The 17,398-nt window shown below is 47.7% G+C and overlaps 1 protein-coding gene across 1 annotated transcript; it reads left to right on the forward strand.

Annotated features, from left to right (window-relative positions):
- The first annotated feature begins 3,911 nt into the window (after positions 1–3,911).
- LOC117448373 (E3 ubiquitin-protein ligase TRIM21-like) lies at positions 3,912–16,333 on the forward strand. Its single transcript, XM_034085659.2, has 2 exons — positions 3,912–4,545; positions 14,666–16,333. The coding sequence occupies exons 1-2, from the start codon at positions 3,949–3,951 to the stop codon at positions 16,331–16,333; spliced, it is 2,265 nt and encodes a 754-aa protein (XP_033941550.2). The 5' UTR covers positions 3,912–3,948.
- Positions 16,334–17,398: the final 1,065 nt, after the last annotated feature.

The raw sequence follows: 17,398 nt of genomic DNA on the forward strand, positions 1-17,398 counted from the left end.
GTATCAGCCGTGGTAAGACAAGACAAACAACAGGAAATTGACTACAAAAGGACACAGGGTACAGATTATAGAGAAAATGCCAGTTTGAACAGGTGGGTTTTGAATGGTGTTATGGAATCAGACTGTCGGATGTGTCGTGGCAGGGAGCTCCAGAGTCTGGCAGCCTAGCAGCTGAAAGTTCGAGCACCCATGGTTTTGAGGCGATAGCTTGGGACGGTGAGAAGTCCTACGGACGAAGAGCGGAGGGTGCGGGAGGGGGTGTACTCCTGAAGGAGGTCAGAGATGTAGATGGGGGCAAGGTTATGGACAGCTTTGTATATGAGTAGAATGTGTCTGTAGTCAATACGGTAGCGTACAGGAAGCCAGTGTAGCTGAGTGAGAATGGGGGTGATGTGGTCGGATGAGTTGGTGCGGGTGATGATCCGGGCAGCAGAGTTCTGGATTATTTGCAGTCTATTGAGGAGCTTGATGGGAAGGCCAGTCAGAAGTGCATTGCAGTAATCAATCCGGGATGTGACGAATGAGTGGACCAGGATTTCAGTGCTGGGTTGGGACAGAGATGAGCGGAGTCTGGAGATGTTCCGAAGATGAAAGAAGGCGGTGCGGGTGATGTTTTTTATGTGTGGTGCGAATGAGAGGGAGCCGTCCAGAATGACACAGATGCTTTTCACTTGGGCAGCGAATGGTATGGGGAAGCCGTCGATGATAATGTTTGATGCTGGGGTGATATGTGAATTGGTGAGGGTGGATTTGGAGCCGATGAGCAGGGCCTCAGTTTTGCTACCGTTAAGCTTCAGGAGGTTCCTGCTCATCCAGCTCCTGATGTCCTCAAGGCAGGTGGTGAGGGAGGTTGGGGGGAGGGCAGTGGTGGGTTTGGAGGAAATGTAGACCTGTGTGTCATCGGCGTAGCAGTGAAAATTAACCTCATGGTGACGGAGGATTTTGCCCAGGGGGAGGAGATATATGATGAATAGGAGTGGACCCAGTACTGACCCCTGGGGGACACCCAGTGAAATAGCACTTTCTTGTGACTTGTGATTACCGAGTTGTACAAACTGTTGTCTGTCAGTGAGGTATGATGAGAACCAGGATAGTGCAACACCAGTGATCCCAATGCCAGCCAGGCGGTCCAGGAGTAGTGGGTGAGAGATGGTATCGAATGCAGCGCTGAGGTCAAGGAGGATGAGGATGGTGAGAAGTCCGGAGTCAGCTGCACGGAGGAGGTCGTTGGTGATTTTAACCAGGGCTGTTTCAGTACTGTGTTTTTGGTGGAAACCAGATTGGAAGGGTTCATGGAGGTTGTTTGTGTCAAGATGGGACTGAAGCTGTGCGGCAACCACCCTCTCAAGGGTCTTGGAAATGAAGGGTAGGTTGGAGATGGGCCTGTAGTGGTTTAGATCGGCTGGGTCAGTACCGGGTTTTTTGAGGATGGGAGTGATTGCAGCCAGTTTGAGGGAGGTGGGTACAATTCCAGAGGTGAGGGAGGAGTTAATTATGTCAGTGATCATGGGTGATATGGCTGGTAGACCAGCCTTGACCAGGGTGGTGGGAAGAGGATCAAGCTGACAGGTGGTGGTTTTAGCTTTACGGATGAGCTCTGAGATGGTGTATTCCGATGCTGGGGTGAAGATGGAGAGGGAGCTGATGAGTGATGGACCAGTGGTAGACATCCAGGGTGGATCACTTGGGGAGGTGCATGCTGAGGCCAGCTCTAGGTGAATGGTGTTAATTTTGGAGTGAAAAAATTGCAGAAAGTCAGTACATTGGTCAATGGAGATATCTGGAGGGAGGGTTTGAGGAGCCTGAAGTAGGTGACTGACTGTGGAGAAAAGAACTCTGCTGTTACCAGTGCTGATGAGGTTGGAGTAATATGAGGACTTGGCATTGGAAAGCGCGTTCTTGTACAGGTGAAGGTGATCCGAGTACATTTGCGTGTGAACTGAGAGTCCGGTGCTCTTGCACAGCCGCTCCAGTCGGCGGCCAGTTGTTTTGAGCTGACGTAGCGCAGAGGTGACCCAGGTCTGCGGAGTGGGTGAATGAAACTTTGCGAGTTTTCAGGGGAGCCAGGGCAGTGAGGGAAGAGGAGAGACAGTTATTATAGTGATTCACCAGGTCAGCAGGGTGGGTGGATGTTGGAGGATTGGGGTAGGAATTAATCAGAGTGGTGAGATCTGTGGGGTTAATGTGTTTAATGTTTCTGAAGGTGATGGACCGTTGTTCTTTGGTTTTGGAAAGGGGGGCATGGATATAAAAAATTACAGCTTTATGGTCAGAAATTGGGAATTCAATGACAGCAAGGTTAATGGGAGTGATGCCAGTGCAGCAGAGTAAGTCCAGTATGTGACCTTTGTTATGTGTTGGGAGGTTGACATGTTGTGTGATATCGAGGCAGTCCAGGAGTGAGATGAAATCATTTACAAAAACATTGGATGCGTCGTCAATGTGGATGTTAAAGTCGCCTAAGAGGATAACAGTAGGGGACATTGCACATACAGATGTTAGTAATGATGAAAATTCAGTGAGAAAAACAGCAGAGGGCTTCGGCGGTCTGTAGATGGAAATAATGATGATGGGTTTGGGGCCAGTGAGTTTTACAACTAAGCATTCACAAGAGGAGTGATGGGGGACAGTGACAGCAATGACTTTAAAGTGTTCACGGTGCAACACAGCAAGCCCCCCCCCCTCCCAGTGGCACGGGGTTTACTAATAAAAGCATAACCCGGAGGGACAGCTGCATTAAGATGGGAGAAGTCATCACACTGTTGCCAGGTCTCAGTGAGGCATAACAAATCAAGCTTTTTGTCCATAATGAAGTCAGAAACCAGCTGGGCCTTATTGGTGAGGGATCTTATGTTAAACAGACATAGTTTCAGACAGGTAAGTTGTGCGTATGTGGATGCTTTAGACAGGGGGGATAACACACTGTGATTGAGAGCATGGGCAATGCGAGGGGGGCGAGGCTCAGTGGACCAGAAAGAGCGGTTGTTTTGTTATTGCTGTGTTTTCTGTACTCAAAGTTTCGTCCACATCCACGGTGAATGTATCTTGGTCGTTTGAGAATAGTAGAGTGTTGGGCAAGCAGAGCTGGAGGGGTCCTGGAGTAAGACCGGAGACGTAGCAGCTCCGTTGCAGAGTAACGCAGCAGAAGAGACGTGCTCGTTACCGTGAGACACAGAGCGCTCCATATGAGCAGTTTAAAAATCCACATGATGAGTTAAAAACAAAAACAATGTAATCCAGCGGTTTGATGATCCAATTGGTTGAAGTGAAGCGACAAACCTGCACTGCTGAGGCGGGCGAGTATTCGTGTTCGTTGTAGCCGCAGGTTTTCTCTCGAGGCGGAGAAACCAGATGTATGGCGCTGGGGACGAGTGACAGGTTAGCCAGTAGTAGCTAACCTGTGTGGGGCGGCCTTCGTGTTGGCAGCAATCCACAGGGGGATATGTGCACCCAGGAGAGCTGGCAGAATGGCAGCGGACAGATCCGAACAGGTGTGCTTTGCAGGGCGCACCAGATCAGGCCATCAGGTGAAATAGAGCACGGCCCAAGTAGTCCAGTACGGTGAGCCGTGTACCGGCACGGCTAGCTTCAAGCTACCGAGTGACAGCACAGTAGCATTAGCACGTGTACGGATTGTTAAATGGCTAAATTAATCGTCACAATCTTAGATGGGACAGACGGGTTTGTAGCTGATGGATTTGGAGTCCAGTTGCACAAGACAACATTCAACAGAAACAGCACGAAACAATCGACAGACAACAGGAGGCGCAGCAGCAACTTGCCAGCGGTCCCTCACTTCCGGAAAAAATAAATAAATAAAAAATCTGGGCTCTAATTCACTTTCACTCAGTTTGATTCCAAATAAACAAATTACTAAAAATATATGTTTTTAGTCCTCAGAGTGAAGACATGTCTGCTGCCAGCTGTCTGCTGACTGAAGATCAGTTTATGTGCTCCATCTGTCTGGATGTGTTCACTGATCCAGTCAGCACACCATGTGGACACAACTTCTGTAAAGCCTGCATCTCTCAACACTGGGACACTAAAGTCCCCTATCAGTGTGCTAACTGTAAAAAGTTATTCTTCTCAAGGCCTGAACTGCTGGTCAACACGTTCATCTCTGAGATGGCTGCTGAGTTCAGACAGTCAGCTCAACAGAAAGCCAGCAGCAGCAGCTCAGAGCAACACGTTGTCAAACCAGGAGAAGTTCCCTGTGACGCCTGCACTGGAACCAGACTGAAGGCCCTGAAGTCCTGCCTGGTGTGTCTGGAGTCCTACTGTGAGACTCACCTGGAGCCTCACCTGACAAGAGCAGGCCTGAAGAAACATCAGCTGATCGACCCTGAGGAGAACCTGGAAGGCAGGATGTGTGTGAAGCACGATAAACTGATGGAGCTGTTCTGTAAGACCGACCAGATGTGTGTCTGCATGCTCTGCACTGTTTTAGACCACAAGACACATGATGTTGTTCCTCTGACAGAAGGATATGAAGGAAAGAAGGCTGAGCTGGGGAAGACAGAGGCTGAAATTCAGCAGATGATCCATGTCAGGTCATCCATCCAGATGACCGTATACTCTGAACTGCTGTTGGGTGCATAAGCACACACAACAGTCAGAGTTTTCCCCCCCATAACCCGCAGGCGTAGGGAGGCGACCCTCTCGTCCACTGGGGTAAACTCCAACAACGAAGCACCTAACCGGGGACTTGTGAGTATCCCCACACCCGCCCGGCGCCTCACACCTTGAGCAACTCCGGAGAAGAATAGAGTCCAACCCCTATCCAGAAGTAAGGTTCCAGAGCCGACGCTGTGCGTAGAGGTGAGCCCAACCAGATCCAACTGGTACCGCTCCACCTCCCGCACAAGCTCCGGCTCCTTCCCCCCCAGAGAGGTGACGTTCCACGTCCCCAAAGCCAGCTTCTGTCGCCCGGGTCTGGTCCGTCGAGACCCTCCGCTTTCACTGCCACCCTTCTGGCAGCGCACCCGACCCCATCGTTGTTTCCCGTAGGTGGTGGGCCCGCGGGACGGAGAAGCGGAGGTGTTGCCCACGTTGCCTTTTCGGGCTGGGCCCCCACCAGACGCTCGCCGACGAGTCCTCCTTCTGGGCCTGGCTCCAGAAGGGGACCCCGGGCTTCCTCCGGGCCGGGTATCCTCACTTCTTGTTCTTGTTTCTTTCATGAGGTCTTTTGAACCAATCTTAGTCTGGCCCCTTGCCTGAGACCAATTTGCCATGGGAGACCCTACCAGGAACACAAGGTTCCAGACAACACAGCCCCCAGGTTCATCAGGGCACACAAACCTCTCTACCACGGTAAGGTGCTGGTTCTTCAGAAAGTCATTCGACTACACAGTTTGAACAAATCTGATGAATTCTAAAAACTCCATTACCTGCCTTTGAAACTGTAATATCATAGAAGAAAAACATATTGAACTAGAGAATGCAATTCCTGAAGAAGTGGGAATGCTTTATGCTGAAATGTAATGTGTAAGAAGAAAGTGAAGAATTGAGATTGAAATGATACATGAGAAGAAAAGAAAGTAAAAAGGCACCAAATAATATAATTAAGAACACCATGAGCTGTTCTCCGATGAGCTGAACATACCTCTTCACAGTCGAGATAGTTTATAGGAAGTGTGCCATAATGTTGTTTATAAGGTTTTGGGTGTGTGTGTGTTTTCTTTCTTGTTGGTATGAGTTCATTTAATTATTTGTGGAGCAAGTACATGTTTGGTGTCATGTTGAAAATAATCTTGAATGTAATTAAACCCCTACTCCTATGCTCAATAAAAGTATACAGAAAAATATGAAAGTCCGTTGTATGCACTATTTTATTTCTATTCTGTTATTTCTTTCAATATTTGTATTTTATTTAATTGTTTTATGTTCTATATATATATTCATGTTGCATTGTGGGAGAAGCCCGGGTTTTGAGTTTTGCATTACCATGTCTACACTGTAGCTACTGTGCACACGAGGATAACGTCTTTGAATGTGTCAGAAAGACACCTGAACACAACACAGAGGAATATTAAAGTGGCATTTAAAAACATTTAGCCTTCTTCAAATGTAATTTGACTCTAATAGCAAAATAAGCAGCATGGTAGCAGTTTTATCACATGAATACATGGATGATGTGACAGTAATGGAGATGGACACATTGTGTTTTTAATGGTTTTCTATTGAATGTATTTAGGACCTTACACACATACACAATTGTGATGTTAACAAGAACCATCAAGCTCCAGATGATATCACAGCCAAAAGGCATAGGATTAGTTAAGTTTAGCCTAAATGCGTTGTTACTATTAGTTTGATAACCAACAAGCAGCTGAAATACAGACGTTAGTTTTTAAAGTGACTTTCAGCAGACAGGGATCAGCCAGACAGCCTTAATGAACGATGTGAAACTGCAGAGAGAGGAGTGATCAAACTACTCTTGTTTAGTCTTAAAACATCTCTATTAAACTTTATACTAATAAAAAACACAGTCTAATCTTTGGAAATACTCAGAAATGGTGGTGTTGACAGGAAACCCAGAGCTCGTTGACTCTTGCTAAACTAAATGAAAAGCTTTCAGATGTACTTTAAAACTGAACGCTGTTTTAATCTGTGTTCAACAAGCTCACGCTGCAGACCAGTCGGACTTGTTCAGCCACATGTTTTTATAGGGCGATACATTTAAATGCTGGTTACCATGGTGACAACCAGTTTGTTGGCCCCAGAAAAAGAGATGCACACCAAATGAGAAATAATGAACTGAGTTAGATTAAAGTTATTTACAAATGAAAGGTACACTCAGTATGGAAGTTGGAGTTAGTGACGTCAACGTAAAAAACATACTAACGACTAAACCCCAATATTAATCGAACTGATTTTATTGACTTGAAAATTATTGTATAGCTTCCTCTAAGAAAGTAAACTCCGCTCCACGGAGCACCAACGTCTGGACCTCAGACAAGTGAATTTAAAATGAAGGCAGCTCTGATCCATTGTTTATGTCCAAGCAGAGGTCGCGTTAACCGAATATTTTCCGTCAATGACGGATTTTTTCTAACAATGACGGAAAAATCTGAAAGCAGTCCGTCATTTTGACGGATTAGAACACAACTCGGAACAGCGCCAACATGTCCACCAGCGGCCCACATTATATTACATCCTTAGGGGCCAGGTCGACTGAGGGCGATCTACTCTACTGTAGTCTGTAACTATTATTTAGTCATTCACACCCCTGTCCAGTTGGTGGCGAGTGTGTGCATATTAAGTAGCTATTGTATAGTCTTGTTTTTGACCTCGTTGTTTAACCGGCTTTAGCAATCGCAAAATGTCAAGGCAGCTGATCGTCCGAAGCTTTTTTAATAAGCCCAGTGATTGTGATGGTGTGGATAAACGAGGTGAAAAGAGGGATTGATGCGGTGGAGGATGAAGGACAAGCCAGTAAGACTCAAACTGACAGCGTTCAGCCAGCGGCAGAGGGGCAAGCAAGTGGCAAGGAGTTCAAGCGGGAGTACCGGGTTCAGTGGGAGCAAGAGTTTAGTGGCTGAGGAGGGAAGACGGCAAAATGTTCTGCGACACCTGTAGAAAAGCTAAGATGAGTAACGGATTTGTCCGAGGGGGCACGACGATGCAGAAATCAGCGTTCAGGCTACAGCAGGTCAATAGAGTTGTTCTTGTAAATGTTTTGTTCATATTCTGATTGTAATTGTCTCATTTTAAACAATGGCATTGTTCATATTTGCCTGTTTAGGCACAATGATCGCGGTGTTGTTAGCAGCCTCTGCCCCTTCTGCTGTCTGTCAGGAACAAATAAATCATTCATGTTCGTGTTGACATGAAAAGTGACCACACGGTCGGTGTCTCTGTTCATCTTTTTTTTTCTCCATGCCCTTAAAGGTTCTGGATGAGTCGTTAAAAAAAAGAATGAATGAGCATTTGCTGCTCAGTACCCAAATATAAATATGAAATATGTCTCATCTCATCATTAAAACATGAAAAATAAAATGACGGGTAATAATGGATTATGACGGAAATGTTACGATCCTGTCCGTCAAAATGACGGACAACGAAAAAGTCTAAACGCAACCACTGTGTCCAAGTCTGTTCACAGTTTCCACAAACAAGTCCTTAAACACTACAGAGTAGGGGTGTAACGGTTCACAGAAGTTACGGTTCGGTTCGTACCTCGGTTTGGGGGTCACGGTTCGGTACAACAAGAAAAAGCAAAAAAAAGTCCCAAATGCGTAATTCCAGGTTTGTTGTTATTTATGTTTGAACAGTAGTGCAAGTTTCAGTTTAAAAATAAGGAACTCTGACATTTTGAATAATTAACTGCATTAAACAGTTAAAAACAAACCATAAACAGTACCACACACACTCAGATGGCCAGATTATCTATAATGGCTGATGTCAAACAAAAAGGTTTCATCAAGCTGTAAAACTAAAAAGAATGTCTTGAAAATATTACATTGTAGTGCCAGGAAAAAGGAGTCGGAGGCGGTGTATTAAGAACAGAGTTCCAATCTTTATTAGCCATTAATAACAGAGGTTATCACATGAACTGCTCTGCTTGACGAGCTAGCAGGAATGGAAGCTAACGCTACAGGTGTTCCCACTAAAGGGTCCGTGTGGCAACACAATACGAGAGGTGAATTATGTCCAATAACGTGTCACCACACCCAGAAATCACATGTAAACAAAATCTGTATGACGGGGAGGAACAATCCGCCTGCCCCCACGAGACCTGCGCACCGGAGTCGGTACAGCGACCTCCACCCGTGCGGCCCCTGACAGAGGAGGGACCGGAACAACAGGTCCACACTCCCTGACAGGTGCGGCCGAGCCAGCACCACCGGCCGGTCCACGTCCAAGTGAGCAGCCTTCACCCGGTCAACCTTACCGCACATGTCAACCACCAGGTGTTTTTCACCGTGTTCCAAAACCCGGAAAGGTCCATCGTAAGGGGGCTGCAGGGGGCCTCTGTGTGCGTCGTGACGAATGAAGACGTGCCCAGCTGAGCGTAGCTCCGCGGGAACTTGAGACCCTGGCGCACCGTGCCGAGTAGTCGGGACTGGAGCGAAAGCCTCCGCCGCGTCACGCAGAAAAACTCGCTGGGCCGTGGCAGACCAGGGAGCTGATGCATTTGGGAGGAAATCCCCCGGAACTCTAAGCGGCTGACCGTAGACCATCTCCGCTGTAGAACACTGCAGATCTTCCTTAGGTGCAGTCCTCAGGTCCAGCATCACCCAGGGCAGCTTGTCGACCCAGTTACCGTCCGTAAGGCCGGCCTTGAGGACCGCCTTCATGGAGCGATGGTACCGCTCACAGAGGAAGTTAGCATGAGAGTGGTAAGCGGTAGTCCTGTGCAGCTTAACCCCCAAACCGCCTGCCACAGCGTTCCAGAGCTCGGACGTGAACTGAGAGCCCCTGTCTGAGGAAATGTCTGACGGGGTGCCAAAACGACGAACCCACGTTGCAATGAAGGCTCGGGCAACGTCTGCGGCTGATGTCGAAACGAGTGGAACCGCCTCCGGCCAAAGGGTCGTTCTGTCCCCCATGGTGAGGAGGTAGGAAAACCCCTGAGAGGAAGGCAACGGACCAACCAGGTCCAATCAATGTTGACGTGATCAAACCTCCTCTCAGGCACCAGGAAACGCTCCAACGGGGCCTTCGTGTGGCCACCTTCAGAGCCTGGACGCCGCCATGCGAGTATAGTCCAGGCCCAACTGGACGGCACCGATGACGACCCTGGAGAGGCAATCAGCAACCAGGTTCGACTTGCCAGCCACGTGCTTAATGTCCGTAGTGAACTCCGATATGTAGGACAGCTGCCGCTGCTGACGTGCCGACCAAGGCTCCGCCACTTTTGACATGGCGAAGGTGAGCGGCTTGTGGTCGACAAACGCCGTAAATTCACGGCCTTCCAGCATTAAACGGAAGTGCCGCACGGCCAAATAAAGTCAGAGGAGCTCCCGGTCAAAGGCACTGTATTTGCGTTCTCTAGGCGTCAGCTGGCGGCTGAAAAAGGCGAGCGGCTGCCAAGCGCCCTCCACCCACTACTCGTGCACTGCGCCGACCGCGTAGTCCGACGCGTCCGTGGTGATGGGAGACGTAGATGATGGGTGTGCCAGCAAAGCCGCCTGAGCCAACGCGGTCTTGACCTCAGCAAAAGCGCCGTCCGCCTCTGCTGTCCAGTCGATCTCCTGGACGGGGGTCTTGCCTTTCAACGCTTCATACAGCGGCCGCATGATGTGTGCGGCCCGGGCGATGAAACGGTGGTAGAAAGTCACCATCCCCAGAAACTCACGAAGCGACCGGGCTGTGAGCGGGCGAGGAAAAGCCGCAACAGCCTCCACCTTCGCTGGCAGAGGTGTCGCACCGCCCTTGGTGACGCGGTGCCCCAGGAAATCGATGTCCGACACCCCGAACTGGCACTTTGCAGGATTGATGATTAATCCGTGTTCGTTGAGCAGTGTGAAAAGGGCTCGGAGGCGGGACAGGTGCTCCTGCACTGAAGCGCTGGCGACGAGTATGTCGTCGAGGTAGACAAACACAAACGGAAGGTCCTGTAGCACCGAATCCATCAGGCGCTGGAACGTCTGAGCGGTATTCTTGAGTCCAAAAGGCATCCGCAGGAACTCAAAAAGTCCAAAAGGCGTTATCACTGCTGTCTTGGGAATGTCCAGGGGGTGCATGGGCACCTGGCGGTATCCACGCACCAGGTCCACCTTGGAAAACACCCCCGTACCGGCCAGATGCGCCGAAAAGTCCTGAATGTGCTGCACCGGATAGCGGTCAGGCGCCGTTGAGTCGGCGGTATTCCCCGCACGGGCGGAACCCGCCGTTCGGTTTGGGAACGACGTGCAGGGGGGAAGCCCAAGGACTGTCGAAGCGGCGGACAATGCCCAGGCGCTCCATGGTTGCGAACTCCGCCCTCGCTACAGCCAGCTTAGAAGGGTTCAACCGCCGGGCCCTGGCGTAGACAGGAGGCCCCCCGGTAGTGACGTGGTGTTCCACGCCATGCTTAGTGGTAAGCGCAGAGAAGGTGGGTAGCGACAGCTCTGGAAACTCGGCCAACAGTCTGAGAAACGTGTCTGCCCCTGACAGCGAGCCTGACAGCCCTTCGTACGCTACGCTGCCAAGTGTGCACACGAGGGAAGAAAACGTTAAGGCATCAACCAAACGCCTATTCTTAACGTCCACTAAGAGTCCATGAGCGCACAAAAAATCCGCTCCGAGGAGGGGAAAAGAAATGTCCGCTGTCACGAAATCCCAGATGAAACGCTGTCCTCCGATGCACAAACACATAGGCCTCAGGCCGTATGTGCGAATGGGACCGCCGTTAGCCGTCGTCAATTGCGGTCCGTGCCCCCCACGGGCGACGTCTTCACTCGACGCTGGAACTACGCTCCGTTGAGCGCCCGTGTCACACAGAAACAGGCTCCCCGAAATGCTGTCGCTGATGAAGAGGAGGCTGCACGTGCCGCCAGCGCTCAGAGCCACTACTGAGCGCCGGCCCCTCTGTTTCCCGGGGGTTTGTAGCTGCACGGAGCGATGCATCTCTTCGCCCTTGTCCCGAAACGTGCATGGTAAAATGGTGGGCCGCTGAGCGTCGCGGCTAACGTCTCTGCCTCGGGCTGTTGTGTAGCCAGGAAAAAACGATCCGCTTCCTCAGCCAAAGCACGGGGCTCCGTGACAGACGTGTTGGCCAGCGCCGTCTGGACCCGGGGAGGCAAGTGACGCAGGAAAATCTCCGTGAATAAAATCCGGGAATCTTCCCCCCCTAGCAGAATTAGCATTTTCTCCATTAGCTGGGATGGCTTGCTGTCTCCTAGGCCTTGAATGTCAAGTATCTGGCGGGCCCTCTCCTTAGCAGATAAGCTAAATGTCTTAAGGAGAAGGGCCTTAATCGCCTCATATTTGCCATGATGTGGGGGGGCTGCGATGAATCCCACCAACCTGGACGACGCAGAGCTGCCCAGCGCTGCTACCACATGGTAGTATTTCAGGTCCCCGTCACGGACCTGTCGGCAGGCGAAGTGCGCCTCCACATGTGCAAACCATGCCTCCGTGGCGTGCTCCCGGAATTCCGGCAGCTTTACGAACACATCGCGTTCAGCCATGCTCGTTAATTTCCCGGAAACTTTCTCGGAAAAGTCAAGGTCACCGGTGTAGTGCCAGGAAAAGGGAGTCGGAGGCGGTGTATTAAGAACAGAGTTCCAATCTTTATTAGCCATTAATAACAGAGGTTATCACATGAACTGCTCTGCTTGACGAGCTAGCAGGAATGGAAGCTAACGCTACAGGTGTTCCCACTAAAGGGTCCGTGTGGCAAAACAATACGAGAGGTGAATTATGTCCAATAACGTGTCACCACAACATCATAAATAATAAGAAAGTGTTTCAAGAGCGCATAGCCGTTGAAATATATATGCCAAAAGCTTCCGTTATTTATTTTGGTCTCACGGCTTTCATGTCTATTGGCTTCTTAAAAACAGCGGGGATCAGCTGTTGAACTGCTGTTGTCTTTTGCCGGGCTCCGGTAATTGGCAAATCTGGGTGATGCCTTCTGATATGATTTAGCATGTTTGGCGTGTGTTCCATTAGCATACCGCACCGCTGTCGAACAACGCCGACACACCGTCCTCGTCCGATCCACCACTCGCACTCCATCGTTATTGTAGTCCACAGGGAACCCGAAATGTTCCCACACAGCTGATTTAAAAGAAGCAGGTGGGTTCTAGCTCCTGTGTGTTATCTGAAATCGCCATACTAACTTTTCTTCTTCTTGTATTTTGTTCGTTTTGTTGTTGTGTTTCTTCTTCTTCTTCATTTGTTGTTTAAGGGCGGCTGGCAAACAGCTTTTAGGCGCAATAACGCCCCCTGGATTATAAATAGTGTAATGGATACTTCCCTGAATGACAGACCTTTTTCCCACTCGTAAACAAAAGGCGTATTCGTTGTGTGACTGCGTGTGCCGAACCGTGACGGTACGGGACGAATACCGTTACACTCCTACTACAGAGCCCTTACCGTGTTCCTGTTAGTGTGTTCACTTCTTGTCTGTGGTCCATACCGTGTTCCTGTTAGTGTGCACTTCATATCTGTAGCCCATACCGTGTTCCTGTTAGTGTGCACTTCCTGTCTGTAGCCCGTACCGTGTTCCTGTTAGTGTTCACTTCCTGTCTGTAGCCCATACCGTGTTCCTGTTAGTGTTTACATCTTGTCTGTAGCCCGTACCGTTTTCCTGTTAGTGTTTAGTTCCTCTCTGTAGCCCGTACCGTGTTCCTGTTAGTGTTTACTTCCTGTCTGTAGCCCGTACCGTGTTCCTGTTAGTGTTCACTTCCTGTCTGTGGTCCATACAGTGTTCCTGTTAGTGTTCACTTCCTGTCTGTGGTCCATACCGTGTTCCTGTTAGTGTTCACTTCCTGTCTGTGGTCCATACCGTGTTCCTGTTAGTGTTCACTTCCTGTCTGTGGTCCATACCGTGTTCCTGTTAGTGTTCACTTCCTGTCTGTAGCCCGTACCGTGTTCCTGTTAGTGTTCACTTCCTGTCTGTGGTCCATACCGTGTTCCTGTTAGTGTTCCTGTTAGTGTTTACTTCCTGTCTGTTTGATTCTGGTATCCGACGTCCAGCACTCCATCTTTTAACCTCTTTCTCTCTCTTGATCCTCTTTAGTCTTTATAGTGCTTAACATCGGTCTGTACTACTGTCATATTGACCTCTGAAATTTCCCAATTGACCAATCAGAATCAAGCATTCAACGAAACCGTGTAATAAGCAGTGTTAAATGTACGCAGCATGTTGTCAGTGCCAAAGAAAAGACAACAAATATAACTAACCATCTTTGTCACGAGTCTGACACAATGGCGTTTAGGCATCCATTACATGACTGTCTAAAGTGCTTCTGATGTTATCTCCTCTAACCTTCCTGTGTCACTGACAGCGACCCAGGCAGGTAGACCAGCTGCAGACAGAGTGCAGAAGGGATTTACAGGAGCCACATGCAAGGTCGTTTAGGAGCAATACCAATAATAAATAGGCCTTTGACTTTATTAACAGAACGAAAAATTAAGTGGTTTGGCTGTAATAATAAACACAATGATGATTGAGGATACATGTACATCAATTTATAGCGGGGTAGGAAGTACTCGATCATTAATTGAAAACATAAATAAATAAAAATAATGTCCTTTTTAAAAGTCAAATATATTATTGGATTTATAATTATTGATGCAATTTTATTAAATCACTATTTATTTTGTACTATCTGCAGTAACAAACTACCTGTGAACAATTCATTTATTGGAGTGAAAAGTGCATTAGGTCCTGCTGATATTTTTGTGGAAAAGTACAAATAAAGATTTAAATGGAAAAGTGGAAATATCTCAGTACACAAGTACAGTACCTGAACACATGCACCTTTTTACTCTCCCTGTCATGGTCCTGTGTGCTTTTTAACTATATATTCTAGTTGGCTCAAATTAATGTTTGTAAGTTAATGTTTGTTATTTATTCCTAATAATATTTTGTCTGAACAATTTAATATCATATTTGATTCATTTATTAGTGTTGAGAAAAAGATCTCTATGGTATCTCTTACTTTCACAGCACATCTGGGCTCTAATTCACTTTCACTCAGTTTGATTCCAAATAAACAAATTATTAAAAATATATGTTTTTAGTCCTCAGAGTGAAGACATATCTGCTGCCAGCTGTCTGCTGACTGAAGATCAGTGTCTGTGCTCCATCTGTCTGGATGTGTTCACTGATCCAGTCAGCACACCATGTGGACACAACTTCTGTAAAGCCTGCATCTCTCAACACTGGGACACTAAAGTCCCCTATCAGTGTCCCAACTGTAAAAAGTTATTCCACACAAGACCTGAACTGCTGGTCAACACGTTCATCTCTGAGATGCCTGCTCAGTTCAGACAGTCAGCTCAACGGAAAGCCAGCAGCAGCAGCTCAGAGCAACACGTTGTCAAACCAGGAGAAGTTCCCTGTGACGCCTGCACTGGAACCAGACTGAAGGCCCTGAAGTCCTGCCTGGTGTGTCTGGAGTCCTACTGTGAGACTCACCTGGAGCCTCACCTGACAAGAGCAGGCCTGAAGAAACATCAGCTGATCGACCCTGTGGAGAACCTGGAAAGCAGGATGTGTGTGAAGCACGATAAACTGCTGGAGCTGTTCTGTAAGACCGACCAGGTGTGTGTCTGCATGCTCTGCACCTATTCAGAGCACAAGACACATGATGTTGTTCCTCTGAAAGAAGGATATGAAGGAAAGAAGGCTGAGCTGGGGAAGACAGACGCTAAAATTCAGCAGATGATCCAGAAGAGACGACTGAAGATCCAGGAGATGAATCGCTCAGTGGAGCTCAGTAAGGAAGGAGCAGACAGAGAGATGGCAGATGGTGTTCAGGTCTTCACCACTCTGAAGGAGTCTGTTGAGAGAAGCCAGGCCGAGCTCATGGACACCATCAAAGAGAAGCAGAGAGAGACAGAGGAACAGGCTGCAGGCTTCATCAAAGAGCTGGAACAGGAAGTCTCTGAGCTGAAGAAGAGAAGCTCTGAGGTGGAGCAGCTCTCACGCTCTGAAGACCAGCTCCACCTCCTCCAAAGCTTCACGTCCCTGAACGCTGCTCCACCCACCAAGAACTGGACAGAAGTCAGGGTCCGTCCACCTTCATATGAGGGGACTGTGAGGAGAGCTGTGACTCAGCTGGAGGAGACGCTCAGGAAACAGATGAAGAAGCTGCTCGAACTGAAGAGGGTCCAGCAGTATGAGGTGGAGGTGACTCTTGATCCTGATACAGCACATCCCAACCTCATCCTGTCTGCTGAAGGAAAACAAGTGAAAGATGGTGATGTGAAGAAGAATCTCCCAGACAATCCAGAGAGATTTAATTCTTCTCCCAATGTTTTAGCAAAGCAGAGTTTCTCTTCAGGAAGATTTTATTGCGAGGTTCAGGTTAAAGGGAAGACTGACTGGGATCTAGGAGTGGCCAGAGAGTCGATCAACAGGAAGGGAAACATCTCACTGTCTCCTCAGAAAGGTTACTGGGTGATAGTGTTGAGGAATGAAAATAAGTACAAAGCTTGTGCTGGTCCTGCAGTCCGTCTCTCTCTGAAGTCTCAGCCTGAGAAGGTGGGGGTGTTTGTGGATTATGAGGAGGGTCTGGTCTCCTTTTATGATGTTGATGCTGCAGCTCTGATCTACTCCTTCACTGGCTGCTGCTTCAAAGAGAAACTCTACCCATTATTTTGTCCCTGTAACAACAATGGTGGTAAAAACTCTGCCCCTCTGATCATCTCTCCTGTCAATCACACTGAGTAGAACAACCCTTTGATTTGAAATCAGGTTCAATATCATGTAATGTTATAAATTAATGTGTTAGGGGATGGGCGTTGTTTACACTTTATTATCAGATTGAGATCAATGCATATTCTTCTGTAAATGTTTTCATTGCTGCTTCATCAGCAAACCCATTTGACTAGATAGTTTGAACAAATCTGATGAATTCTAAAAACTCTATTACCTGCCTTTGAAACTGTAATATCATAGAAGAAAAACATATTGAACTAGAGAATGCAATTCCTGAAGAAGTGGGAATGCTTTATGCTGAAATGTAATGTGTAAGAAGAAAGTGAAGAATTGAGATTGAAATGATACATGAGAAGAAAAGAAAGTAAAAAGGCACCAAATAATATAATTAAGAACACCATGAGCTGTTCTCCGATGAGCTGAACATACCTCTTCACAGTCGAGATAGTTTCTAGGAAGTGTGCCATAATGTTGTTTATAAGGTTTTGGGGGGGGGGGGGTGTGTGTGTGTGTGTGTGTGTGTGTGTGTGTGTGTGTGTGTGTGTGTGTGTGTGTGTGTGTGTGTGTGTGTGTGTGTGTGTGTGTGTGTGTGTGTGTGTGTGTGTGTGTGTGTGTGTGTGTGTGTGTGTGTGTGTGTGTGTGTGTGTGTGTGTGTGTGTGAGTGAACAGCTGATTTGATATGAGGGACATCTGAGGATACATTTAATTTGTTTTAGTTTTTTCATAGATCTTTTCTTGAATGTATTTTCTTTCTTGTTGGTATTAGTTAATTTAATAATTTTTTGGAGCAAGTACATGTTTGGTGTCATGTTGAAAATAATCTTGAATGTAATGTAATTAAACCCCTACTCCTATGCTCAATAAAAGTATACAGAAAAATATGAAAGTCCGTTGTGTGCACTATTTAATTTCTATTCTGTTATTTCTTTCAATATTTGTATTTTATTTAATTGTTTTATGTTCTATATATATTCATGTTGCATTGTGGGAGGAGCCTGGGTCTTGAGTTTTGCATTACCATGTCTACACTGTAGCTACTGTGTACACGAGGATAACGTCTTTGAATGTGTCAGAAAG

The sequence above is a fragment of the Pseudochaenichthys georgianus genome, chromosome 6, assembly GCF_902827115.2.
Source record: "Pseudochaenichthys georgianus chromosome 6, fPseGeo1.2, whole genome shotgun sequence".
NCBI classification, from domain to species: Eukaryota; Metazoa; Chordata; class Actinopteri; order Perciformes; family Channichthyidae; genus Pseudochaenichthys; species Pseudochaenichthys georgianus.

Excerpts from the sequence above, each read along its gene's own strand:
- LOC117448373 (XM_034085659.2), top strand. The coding sequence starts at position 3,949 with ATGTGCTCCATCTGTCTGGATGTGTTCACTGATCCAGTCAGCACACCA. Across the intron at positions 4,546-14,665 it reads AAATTCAGCAGATGATCCAT|ATATATGTTTTTAGTCCTCA; the intron begins GTCAGGTCATCC and ends AAATTATTAAAA.